We start from the raw sequence: 13178 nt of genomic DNA, 5'->3' as shown, positions 1-13178 counted from the left end.
AATGAACATTTTTGTCTTATCCAAATCCTTCGAGGAATAGGTATCGGTTAGTACGAAATAAATAGAATAGTATAGTATTAAATCTATTGCATATATTTCAAGAAAGACTCAGGCACAGTGAGGAATTAATACCTAAAACTTTCAAACTAATTAAAAATTCCATTTGAACCGATGTTTGTAAAATGTGCGTCAATCGGTGGACATGGTATCAAAAATTACTTAATCAATAAGTGAGGAATGCAATGTAGGTGGTTTGCAGCTTAATTTAAACCTAAATTTTAGTCTGTGATTCTGAAAGTGACAATTTTTTGTTGAAATTGTGAGATAAAAACTCAGAAGCATTCGGTTGCACGATAAAAAAAAGCAAAGCAAGATTTTCATTGGCATACATTTTCCCTATTCCGTGAGGAAACGAAATAATTTTGCGGTTCAGAATATGATTGATAGGTATATTTTTATAAAGAAATATCTGATAGTCTATTGCATCAAAAAATGTCATAAACCAAATAAAAGTCCAAAATCGTACAATTTTCATTAAATTTTATGTTAGCATTAGGCGTGTAGTCCTAAATAATATTTGGTAACCTCATGGCTCATGCAAAATATATCTCTCGCAGCCATTCATCAATTCGGAATATGGTTCGCAAGGATTTTGGTCTGCAGTTTGATACTTAGAATTGAGTGACCAGCGGCATCTCTCATACGTAGTGGCGCCATGGGCCGAGGTGAGTGCATTTGCGAACTTTTTCTTTTTTTCCTGCATCGGCGGCCGTGCTTCGGGAAAAGCGGCAAGTCCTGTCGTAAAAGAAGTCCACTCGACAACTTGCGGGCACACTGGTCTGCCAATTTCTTTTTTTTCTACTATTTTTAGAAAGCAGAGGAGACAGCGCAGCGGTAATCGCGTAGCGGAGCGGTGAGTGCTTTCGTCTGTTAGGGCCTCTCTCAGGCCATTATCCCCGAAGCTAGAAACATTGCTTCCGAGTCGATTACCATTACCAATCAGATACCTCGTCCCGGGGAGAATCCTACGGACGTTGTAGAGATGAGTGAAGGAGACCTGTCGTAGTCGTCATTCTATTTCGAGACGCGACCTCCGAGGCTACTCCATGGCCGCAGTCCGAATGATGAGGATAGGATCGTCCTGAATTAGTAATAGAGTAGTGAGTGCCGTATTTGCCATTTCATAGACCCTTAATCCCTTGCCATCATGTTCAGTAGTTTCTTACGACTTCCATAAACTGAATTGAACCATGCCACTTATATTAAGACGCTGAACCACCATGCATCATTAATTACGAATAGTAACTCAAAATTTAAATACGCATGTACGCCTATTACCACCCTCTTCTTCAAATATGTCAAATCCTCCCCAACCCCCTTTCTCAAAGGTCATTTTCAAATGTTTTGCAATGTCTTGTACTAGATGATGGCTCAGTGAGCCAAAACGCGTTGGACGCAGTAAAATATTTTGTGGAAAAGTGATACAATCTTTTATTTATTTAAATATGCCTAACATCCACCAATTGAAGCCTGAATCTGTTGAACTTATTTGTAACACAAAATATTTGACACAGAATGTCATACGAAATGCCATTTTCCTGTTTTTCACGTGTTATAAAAAATGAAAAATCAAAATACAAATTCATTACAAAGCTATATGATATCACAAATGTACAGAACCGTTCTTTCGTTATTATAGTAACTTAAAAGCTGAAATTAATATTTTTTACGAACGCCGACAGGATAATCAAGTAAACAAGTTTATCGTAGGAATTAATGTTTAAAAACTGACGCAAATAACTAAATTACACAATGCAAACGTAAAAAACGTTCTCAGGAAAAAAATATCTACCATTCTGAGCACTATGTAAAGCATAAAACTGGAAATCAATGTATTTTCAAAGCTATTTCGAAAAATTGATAAACTCTATAGAAAGAACTGGGTCGACAAAATCCATAGTAAAACCGTCCGAATGAAGAAGACAGGATCGATCTGAAGCGTAGACCCGAATTGTGTAGAGAGAGGCGCATTTGTCATTTCATTTACCCTTAATAGGGTAGTTTACTTCATCAAAGAAAACGAAAGGCATTGATTACGATTCGTTACCCACCATTAGTGTATTCATAATATACAAATTATTTGGTTTTAGAAATACCGGGTTAGACGAATGGCAATGGTCCATTTTTATCCTCATTTGAAAAGGGCCAGATTGGCGCCCATGCGATGCCACTCCACGTGACGTCATAGGGACGTTGTTTCTATACGAGTAGATAGGAGTTTTACATCGTCTGAGATTACCAATGCACGCATGAGGCACATAGCTCGGGGAAATTTTATTTTAATAGTCAACAATTAAAACTGGCTATTGTCGGAAAGTTTCCCTCGTTTGATAAGGTATTAATAATCCATAATTAAGCCAAGCGCTACCAGCTAGCAGGGTACTCTGCTACCTGCTTGCAGCTTGCATCAGCAGCCTGCTCCTAGCGGCGCACATGTCCTCGCCCCAAGGTCACCTCACTTTGCGGCAGCGGGAACCAGATTGACGTCACACGGGCTTTTCCAGGCATTCATACTTAGCCGTCGCATTTTCGCGCGCTTGAAGATTTACACTTTTCATTTAACCGCGAAAAATAGATATCATCATTTAAAAATCTAAAAGCGTGAAATACGTACTCCGCAGGAGTACGTATTTCATGCTTTTAGATTTCGCATTTCAGACGCATCTTTCGATTTAGGCAATAAAAAAATAATAGGAAACCACCCTATTATGAATGATAACTCAAAATGTTTGACAAATTATGTCCTTCAATAGTTTCTTACAACTCCCAGAAACTTAACTGATCCTTGCCTTTTATATTAGGACGCAGAAACATCTTTCAGCATCAATTATGTAAAATATTTCCAAATTTTTGACAAAGATTGCCTTCCAAAATTCCATTTTTCAGTTTTTATCTCCACCTGCTATAAAAAAATGGGAAACAAAATTTAAGTTTATCATTAAGCTACATGGTGTCACAAATCTATACTACCTCTCAAGTTGACATTGATATTTTTACAAACGCTGACCAGAAAATTAAGTGAACGAGTTTCATGTTAGAAGTTATAATTACACAATTGGGGCATAAAACTAAATTTAAAAATAACGACGCCAAAAACGTTTACAGGAGAAAATATCTATCATTCTGTACACTATGCAGAGCATAAAACTGGAAATCGTTGTATTTTTGAATCTTGCCCAAAAAATATCCAAACTCAATAATAAGAGCCTCACGAAAAAGTTTTGTTTAGAAAACTGATGGTTCTCCGCCATTAATTATAAAATGCATACGTGCATATTTTGAACGGCGGACGCTAAGGCCTTTTTAAAACGGAAATAAAAAGCCATGACCCATTTTCACCAGTGGGATTACTAAAATTTTATTTAGTAATTTTCATTTCATTTACCCTTAAAAGGGTAGTTTCCTTCATCAAAGAAAACGCGAGGCATTGATTACGATTACGATCAGATTATATTGGTTAGCAGTTAAATCTCATGTTCACATTAAACGCTTAAAATACCCAAAATATCACTTATTCCATGCGTGGGAGATATGGTCAGAAATGCGAGCATCAGTTTTTGAACAGCAGCTGCGTGAAGAAAAATATTTCTTCAAAAAGACTAAGTATTTTACTAAGAGAGTAGAGATTTAGAATTTTAAGGAGAACCTTACCGCAAAGGAAGATTGCAACCAAATGAGATGAGTGTATGAATGAATTGAAAGTTAAGTATAGAATAGATTTTTTTACAACTCTTTGTGCCTAAATTACACAACGGAGACGCCAAAAACGTATTTAGGGAGCAATATCTGTCATTCTGAACACTACGACAAGCAGAAAACTGGAAATCTCTATATTTTAAAGCCAGCCCAAAAAATCTCCAAACTGAATAGTATAAACTTTGCAAAAACGTTTCATTAACAAATCTCACTTACTAATTAAGATGTTTTGAAGATCATAGGAAAAGGAAAAAAATTGCTACTTATATCACCTTCACTGATAAACTACAATTAAATAATTCAATCAAAGGCAAAATGTATGGGGTAACTATAAACGACTAAAAACCACAAATGAAAAGTGATAATAGCGCATGAAATACAAAAGAGGCGGTAAATTTGGTTGTAAAATAAATAAATATTTTTTAAGGATTTTTAACCATAAATGGCTTTAAAACGTCAAAACGCTATCATGTCCTTCTCAGGTTCGGCTTATGGAACTGTTGAGCTAATTCTTAAAAAATTGATATAATCGATGTATAAGTTTTTCTGAAGGAGCTAAACTAACTAATTAATATGAGATTTTTCTGCCCATTAAACAGTAAAGTCGCAAACTTAACACTAGGCGGCCTTTCACTAATCCGACATGTCTTTGATAAGACAACTATACTTTTTTTAGAAGAGACCTGAGGATGGAGAATATTCGATTCGATTGGGCTGCTATGCCTATTGGTTGCCGACAAAAAAGAATCCCTATCTCACAGTAAACAAGAAAAGGACGGAGAAAAGATTGATGTATTAGATGGCGTTGCCAACGAGACGATTTTCTTTCCACAACCTAAAAACCACCCCGCTCCCTTCCAGGAGCTATGAGGCGCCCAAACCCCTCGCCCCCTTCTTCTCCACCCCCACTTCCCTCTAACTTCCCCTCTCGCTACTCACTGTTGACTGAGTTGGAGGAAGTTTTCCCAACTCGAAGATAAATCTCCGCGAGGCAATTTTTGCGTCGCTCCATTGTCATTTGAATAGCTCTATCATCCCGCTAACCCACGGGGGAGTAGGACCAAATGACGGGCTTTTATACGTTAACCGAAAGATGAGAGGTTGACGTTAGAAGGTTTTTCGTACGTTCCCCCTTCTCTGCGGAAGTGAAGTGAGGGAGAACGGTTTGCGACACGAATGAAGGGAAGTTTATTTGTGCACTCCGAGATGATCCGAATGTCGCAAAGAAAAGTACAGCTCCTACCTCTTCCCGGATGGAATTCTATTCCCCGATAAAAAAGCACACCGTTTACACACCTCACTTCAACTGTTTGCATAGAAAATAGTATTACTTGAGTGGCTCTCGGCGACTCTACTCCGGATGGCAAACAAAAAACTCATTCAAAGTACATCTGTAATTTTTCCAATTGAATTTTAAAAGAGCGAAAGAAAACGTAGATATTATATGTTACCAGATCAATTAAGTGATCATACGAAATTCGTGGTTACAAACAGAAATATCACTTAATAAGATGAAATTTCTATTTTTGAATGTTCATTGGTTTTGACAATAGGTCCTAAATAGTGCCAAATATTTCTCCACACATGGATATGGGAGTGCACTTTATGTATGCTCCGGCACTATACACTGGCACTGTCAAAGTATAATGGTATAAATATTTTATTGAGTGATATGATAATAATTATTAAAACAAATATTAATTATTATTACTACTTGAGGTAGATTGGTATGGAGTGTTTTGCGAATTAGCTGAGCCACCCCAGATAAGACTTCTCTTTTCAGCTCGCAAAGCATCTACCACCTTTCATTATATCAATAAATCCTTTTCTCTCTTCGTCTCCTTCGCTTACCTAAAGTTCTTCCCTCCAAAGCTGTTTTCAAAATCCCCTCCCCGCTTAGTGCTCCCTCAATCCAAACCTTCAAACCTTCTGTCTCCTTCGCATCGACTTTAGAAGTTTCCTCTCCTCGCCCACCATGTCTAGCGTTCTCCGTTCGTCCTTCAATCAGTGCACTTAATATTCTCCTCTTTCCTCCATACCTACACCTCAAAGGCCTCTCGTCAAAGTGGAAGGGAGGGACAGGAAACAGCAAGCCTGGTTACGTCCTTGACCGTCAGGGAAAAATCTCTGAGGAAATATGTGGTTCATGGTAAACATCGGCCGCATTCCAATCCAAGTATAGCACGTTAGTAGATAACATATACTGACTCAATAAGTGGCGCAGCATCAGAGAGGGGTTTTGGGGGATAAAATCCCCCCAGAGCTCAGAGAAATTTTAAGTTTAATCCATTTTACTTCATTTGATTTATACTTATAGAAGAGGGCGAGGATTAATAGAAAATCCCTCTGAAAGCCATCAAACTCACTATTTTGAACCATTTATCTAAAAAAAAGTCTGGGGGAGGGCCCCCGCATCTCCCGCTTATCCTGGTGGGTATACCATACACCCCAGGTCTGGTTGCGCCTAAACACCCCTATTCTTAATTCCTAGCTGCGCCCCTGGACTCAATTATACCTTTGGGGAGTACTAGCAAACCAAAATGTACCTGTGAGCGACCGAAGCGCTCGTGCACAGATTCGACCGTCTATGAACTATAAACCAAAACAAATCCCTTAAAGCTACTTTGTGTTGCAGTATAAGTATAACAAGTATAGGTAAAACGTTATAGCAGGGGTGTCAAACACGCGGCCCGCGGCACCATGACTTATTCAATCGCAAACGGCACTTCCTTTGCTCCTTTAAGATTTACAGCTCTTGCAGTTGGAAGATCAAAACTTACTGGCACTTCATCCATATTACCCACATGCATTTCCTCATTAACTTGTACAGGCAAAGAGGTGTCAAGTATCTGGGAGTATTAGTACCACGGATTAAAGTAAATAAACTCTTTCTTCTCTTTCAGTTGCCTTTTTAAATAATAATAATTATAATAAAGTTGCGGTAGTATTTTTTATAATTCTCCTATTATTGGTCCTGAAATACATATGCGGCCCTCGAGCTGTATGAGTTGGCTGATGTGGCCCGCCAAGGTGAATGAGTTTGACACCCCTGCGTTATAGAATATTAGATTGTTGCTTGAGTCTATAGGAATGATTGAGGAAACTTTCATCATATTAGATATCCAACATTTCCAAATCAGCGTGGATTCCAACCTGTTCTCTTCTCGGCGTCCCACAGTGCCACATCCTCCAGCACGGTGGCTTCGGAGCGGCCCTTGGCGTTGGCGGCGTAGAGCACGAGGCGCAGCGAGGCGCCGGGGGCGAGGTCCGCGAGACGGAAGAGCGGCGCGTCGTGGCGCGAGGCGTTGAGCCGCAGGCGAGAGGTGCGGGCGTCGTACGCCTCCAGCAGAAAGGACTGCGGCAGTCCACCGTCGAAGCCAGCCGCGCACTCCACTTCGGCCCAATCGGCGCTCCGGTTGCCAACGGTGCAGTTGGTCAAGGGCGAAGGACGACCTGGAATGAAGGAGACACTAATATCAAAAAAGAGGACTAGCAGTGCTCACCTATAGGCTGTGCACCTCAGGCACCCAGGCAGGCTGCCAAAATACCCCAAGTTTACACGCAGCAATAAGGCTTATCAATTACCTCACTGTACCCTTGAAACATATCTTCATGCACAAGACTTATCTCTCCCTCACTTTCACAGCATATAGATCCGTCTATTTAAATTCAAGGTTTTTCATTTCAACGAGTAGCCTGGGGTCAAAAAAAAGAAGCAAAAACACGAGTATTAGGGTATAAGTTAATACCTATTGATCGACTTTTCCAATTATTTTCTCTTTAAAAATTATTATTAACAATAAATAATTTCCGGTTATTAGGGATGAAAATCAAATGAAATATTTCATCATCACGGGTTTGCAATATTGGAAGGAATATGACAGCATTCCACTCGACTAAAACATAACTTTCTATCTTGGTAATAATTCCTTTTATACCCTGTGATAACTTATACTTCATAACTTATTCGAGGTTTTCTTTGGTTTTTTTCCTATCCACTCGTCTTCCGCTCAAAAACCATATGGCTGATGAACTATTCATTAAATTTGAAAATCCAGATTAATGCTGAAAAAAATGCATAAATAGAGATGAAGTTATACAAAAGAAAAATATGCCGCATATACAAATAAGCTGAATAGACAATGAAGAAAATTAAATTGCAGACACATCAATTGACGAAACATATGTCAAGTGAATTGGACGCTGCCGAAAGACGTCAACTTCCAGGCAATGCCGTATTCCACACCAGTGGCCAATAAATCAGCATCTTTTGACCAAGATTAATTATCCACTCCAGAATTCAAGGGCATGCTCCACTGCCACTACGAGGGAATCAATTTGCCAGAGATCATTTTTCATTCCGTCAAAATTTCCCGTGCGCGTGACATTAAACATCACGGTATGCGTGCCGTCCACTCTTGACCTCTTGCTGGAAACATGAGTGGGTTTAACCGCAGGAGTTGTCGGCGATCATTACAAGGAAACACAAAGCATTATTTTGGAGAAAAAAGTTTGTCTCCCCGTGAAATGTTTTCTTTTCTTTTCTTCTAAACCTTAATAATCCTTCTTTACGTTCTTCCCGGAATTTATCAAAATTTTCTAACTGCACACAATCTTTCATTAATGAACATTTCCCACAAACTAGTTATAAAAGGCTGTTTACACGATACATTAACACTTACGAGTTAATGTCTGTTTGCATGAATGATTTTTGTGGACCGGAACGGAATATGTGCGGATGCATGAACCAAATTAGAACAGTCTCTATTTTCTGTGCATGCATTCGCACAAGTTGGGTGGTTACACGGTGCATTTTGGCGTTCATTCTCGCATTCATACTTTTAGACATTAACCCGAACGTGTTGATGACCGTGTAAACAGGCCTTAAAGCATTGAGGACATATTTTCCTTCTCCCTGAGGATTAAATTTTGGGTTCACTAATTCCACCTCATTTAAAATTTATCCTTGTTTCATCATTGTGCTGCTCTTCCACTGCCTATTGAAAAACTTACCGAATTGTAGGTAGTAGAAACATGAGCGCAAACGATGGGAATAAATGTAATCACCATCACCACGCAAAGACGTTGGCTCAAAGCGATGCTCACTATACATCAACAAATTTTGCCAATTAACACTCCGCCTGCCAAGTAAAAAGAACTGTCAGATTTAAAAATCAAACGAAACAACCTAGCTCCAAATTCAGCAAATCGACACTTTGAAAGTACAGACCCAATGAAAATCAAATTTAGATTAAAATTCCGCGGATCTTGACATTTCATGAAAAAGTCAGTGAGAAAATGCAACTCAAGCATGTTGATGCGTCAAAGTACTAAAATATGTACACTTGCGACGTGGAAGGCATAGGGAGTTGAGATCATTTTTCATTCGAGCATTTTAACGGTTTAAAAACTGATTTACAGATATGATGAAGGGAAGAGAAAAAGGTGAAAACTGCTTCAAAACGAGAGGGTCACATGTGACTCATCCAGTCTCGAAGGTAAAAGTTAAAATTCCAGCTTAACCGTTCAACTGTTTTTCATGAAATTCACCGTGCTTACTTCTTGTCAAAAAAGCTTAAAAGACACGTAATTCCGTTTCAATCAGTAAAAAATAAAGAAATCGTTGGAAATTTAAAAACGCTGAGGGATGAAATTTGACCCCTTCGGCCTTCCAGTGTTAAGCTAATGACTACTCCCAAATTATCTAAAGCGATAAAATAAATGTTTAACCTAAGAATTCTCTGGCAACAGCAATAAGTTAATGGTGTTCTATCTATCAATTGTGTATTGTCTCGTAATTTTATTTGGTTAAAATATTTTCAGAGCATTCTCCTAGTAAACCAAATATCTAACGATTAACGAAAAATCATTCCCCGATCAAATTGAAAATATATCTACGATTAATTGATTGGAAAAATATAAAATGTGTATTTCACAATCTACGAATAACACTTGTAAGAGGAATTACCACTAAAATAGTGTTTTAATGTACATATTCAATCAATCGCTTTTCTTAAAGAAAATGTAACTCATCTGTACATCTACATTCATCCACTTTAGTAGGCCATTAATTTGAATTGATTGAAAATTGAAGTTAATTTGAAAAATATCCACCCAACTATGCCACCAGCAGTGGTGCAGTGAGGGGGGGGTCCGGAACTCCCCTCCCCGAAATACAAAACAATATTACTTTGATTCATAAAAGAAGACAAAATATTGAAAAATCATGAATTTACAGAAGATTTCTTTGAAAAATGAAGTTTTTTCGATCATGAAAAGTGTTAAAATTGGTTTAAACCCCTATTTTTCAAAAATTTCCCCTTATGATTCTGGACCCCCCCGAACAAAATTCCTGGCTACGCCACCGGCCACCATCATTCGCATTTGAAATCCTCCCATTTCACAACAAATGCAACTGCTAAAGTATAGCCTTTTCTGTGGACGTGGTGAGAAAAAGTTCATTGCTGATATTCGGCCTCAGGAGAAAAACCACGTGAGGTCGGAAGACTACGTTACCGCGAAGCGCGGTAGCATGTACATGTACATTGTACAATGTATAGGCTGTCCCAAGGGTCGTGTGTCATTTTTGACATGAAATTTTAGTAACTTTGCATCCAGCAATATTCATGAATATTGTCGCACTTATGGGGAAAGGTCCTAAGTTTTTTTTAAGTGCAAGCAAAATTTCACGATTTTGACCTCACAATGTGGGTCCAAACTAAAAATTTGAATTTGCCTTATGGGGTTTCAATGTTTAAAAAATCGAGATAGAAAAAAGTCTGAATTTTATCGACCAAGATGTCCATTCTCAGGTTTTCGGACACGAAAAACCCGAAAATAGCACTTTTATTTGCGAAAATTCAACCGTTGGCTCAGTGAGGTCACCGCCAAGGTCATAAGGGTGACAAAAAGAATGGCGTACCAATAAAGGTGTCCATCCATGGGTATTATAGGGTGCACATTGCACAAGTCATTGGTATTGTCCAAATACCCGTATTATTCACTAATTGACCTCCGAGGGTAACAATGGGGGTCAAGGGTCATAGAGTTAAACGTCGGGCCATCGTGACAACCAACGTGTCAAACCATAGGTTTTGAAGGGTGCCAAAGTCGGTAAGGCGGTTCATATATCCGTATTGTTGTTTTTTTGACCTCCAAGGGTCAAAATGGGGGTCTAAGGTCATAGAGTTAAACGTCGGGCCATCATGACAACCAACGTGTCGAACAATAGGTTTTAAAGGGCGCCAAAGTCGGTGTATGTTAAATGTATACATTTTGTATATTTAATGCAGACATTATGCATACATTAAATAGACATTGTATACACGTACCTGCGGGGACGACTTGGAAGAGGCATGGTGCGGCCTGTCGTCCGATGGCGTTGGCTCCGAGGCAGGAGAGGGTGCCGTAGTCGTGATCCGTCCTGGGCGTGTAGGCGAGCACGGAGACGGTTCCGTTGGAGGAGGCGTGCCTCCCAGACGGCACCTCGAAGCCCTCGCCCGAGTTGCTGAACTGCCACGAGAACGCCACGTCCGGAGGATCCGCAGACACCTCGCACCGCACGCTCAGCCGCTCCTCCAGTGACGCGCCCACCACGACCACGGACATCCCAGGGACTAACAGAGGGGACTGCGCCGCTGCGGCTGTATCCGATGGACTGGTGGTCGCGCAAACTGGGGCGACTGGGATTCAGAATGGGAAAAGAAACAAATATTATATAAATAAATAATATAAATATTTCCGTAGTATACTGCTGGAAGTTAATTCATCGCAGGATATTGGCAGAGAGTATGCAATAAACAAAATCGGAAAATGAATTAAAAAAATCACAGCATGAATGCCCATGGGCTAGTGGTATCCTCATTCGATGTATCAAATAAACAAGCAAATTCAGAAAATGTTCGTATACACAGGGTGGAATATACAAGGCTGTATTCGATAAAATATTAGTACCAATTCCTTTGATAAGCTGGTATTACAAGAAAGGAAATCCATCCCTTAAAAAAATTCAAAATTCTTAATTCCATTTTCAATTGTTGTGCCTTTCTTCGGGATCTATTTTTGCACGAAGCTCGAGTAACGAAAATTCTCAGGGTGAAATTACCTCGTATATTTCTGACGTGTCTTAAACGCTAGTAATGGAGTCATTTACTCCATCATTGGCAATGGGTATATGGCAACTATATTTTAAAGGAGGGCTAGGGGTGCATTTTATAGGGAATAAGTGGTAAGGTATTTGGAGGAGGCGACCGACAGCTGAAGTCATTTGCGCCAGGAGGGAAGAGTAGGTAAGGAAGGGTGGAGAGAAACCCGGCATCGGCATTTGCCTGCTCTTAACGAACGGCGCCAAGGAGGCTTAACGTCCCACCCAACGGACAGAGTGTTGCGTTTGAAATGTCCTCCACATAGCATTCAAGCATGGATCGGGTAGTCTCTGAAAATTCTCTGCCACCGCCGGGATTTGAGCCCAAGCCCACGGGATGGGATGCCAACACACTAGCCACCACACCAACCCAATCCCCAAAAATAAATCATCACAGATATTAATTTTATGCTGCGTTTAGAATACTTACATTGTACCCTGAGCCTCACTTGCTCACTGGACGATTCGCCTTCGGTGTTAGTTGCCAGACACCTGTAGTTTCCCCCGTTGTGTCGTTTCACCCCCTGCATTACTAGGCTTTGGCCGCTGGTAATAACGCCAGCTGATGTATTCTGCACGAGTAACCGGTTCTGAAATGCAGAATATTGGGCATTAATTTCGATGAGTATTAATAACGATTGAACTTCTGATAAAATATTCACTGAGAAAGTAAAAATTAGCCTTTACCTCGGCACAAACAGTAGTGGTAACATTTCGATAAATTTCGAGTGTAAAGTTACCGTAATTGGCATCGCCATGTAGAGAAAAAAAAGCAAAAACTCATGGCGAGTTCAGAGGATTTTGGAAATGAGAATAGAAACAGCAAGAGGTGCACTATTGCTGTTATGTTGGACCCCAGAAATATCAAGTGCCGTGGCTGTGCGATAGACCGGAAGAATATCTCGAAGAACTGTTAGTTTCACAGCCATTTCTTCAGATTGTTAGATTCTCCATGAGATATGAAATCCGTGCTGAAGGTCAGGGGCGCTGCTAGGAATTAAGGCTGGGGGGGGGGGGTTAGGTGCAACTAATACTGGGGTGTGTGGGGGTATGAAATACCCACCAGGATAAGCGGTAGGGGCGAGATTAATAGATTGTGGGATTTTAAGATACTTTGTTCAAAATGATGAGTTTTATGGCTTTCCGAGGGATATTTTATCAATCATTACACTATTCCATTAGTAATATCAATCCAATTAAGTAAAATGGGTTAAACTAAAAATTTCTCTGAGCTCTGGGGGGTGGGGGGGGGGGTTAATCCCCCAAAACCCCCACTCGC

At 39.8% G+C, this 13178-nt stretch overlaps 1 protein-coding gene across 1 annotated transcript in view; it reads right to left on the bottom strand.

Moving 5' to 3' along the window:
* LOC124162785 (hemicentin-2-like) overlaps positions 1–13178 on the bottom strand; it is an 810672-nt gene that overhangs the window by 7337 nt on the left and 790157 nt on the right. The window contains exons 9-11 of the mRNA XM_046539421.1: positions 12330–12489; positions 11088–11438; positions 6910–7209 (exon numbers count right to left, since the gene is read on the bottom strand). Coding sequence (XP_046395377.1) covers positions 6910–7209; positions 11088–11438; positions 12330–12489 — 811 coding nt within the window. The remainder of the gene's footprint in view (positions 1–6909; positions 7210–11087; positions 11439–12329; positions 12490–13178) is intronic.

Source organism: Ischnura elegans, chromosome 7 (assembly GCF_921293095.1).
Source record: "Ischnura elegans chromosome 7, ioIscEleg1.1, whole genome shotgun sequence".
Classification (NCBI taxonomy): domain Eukaryota; kingdom Metazoa; phylum Arthropoda; class Insecta; order Odonata; family Coenagrionidae; genus Ischnura; species Ischnura elegans.
Note: the sequence above shows the minus strand (reverse complement) of the source record. Positions and strands in the feature narration are given on the sequence as shown.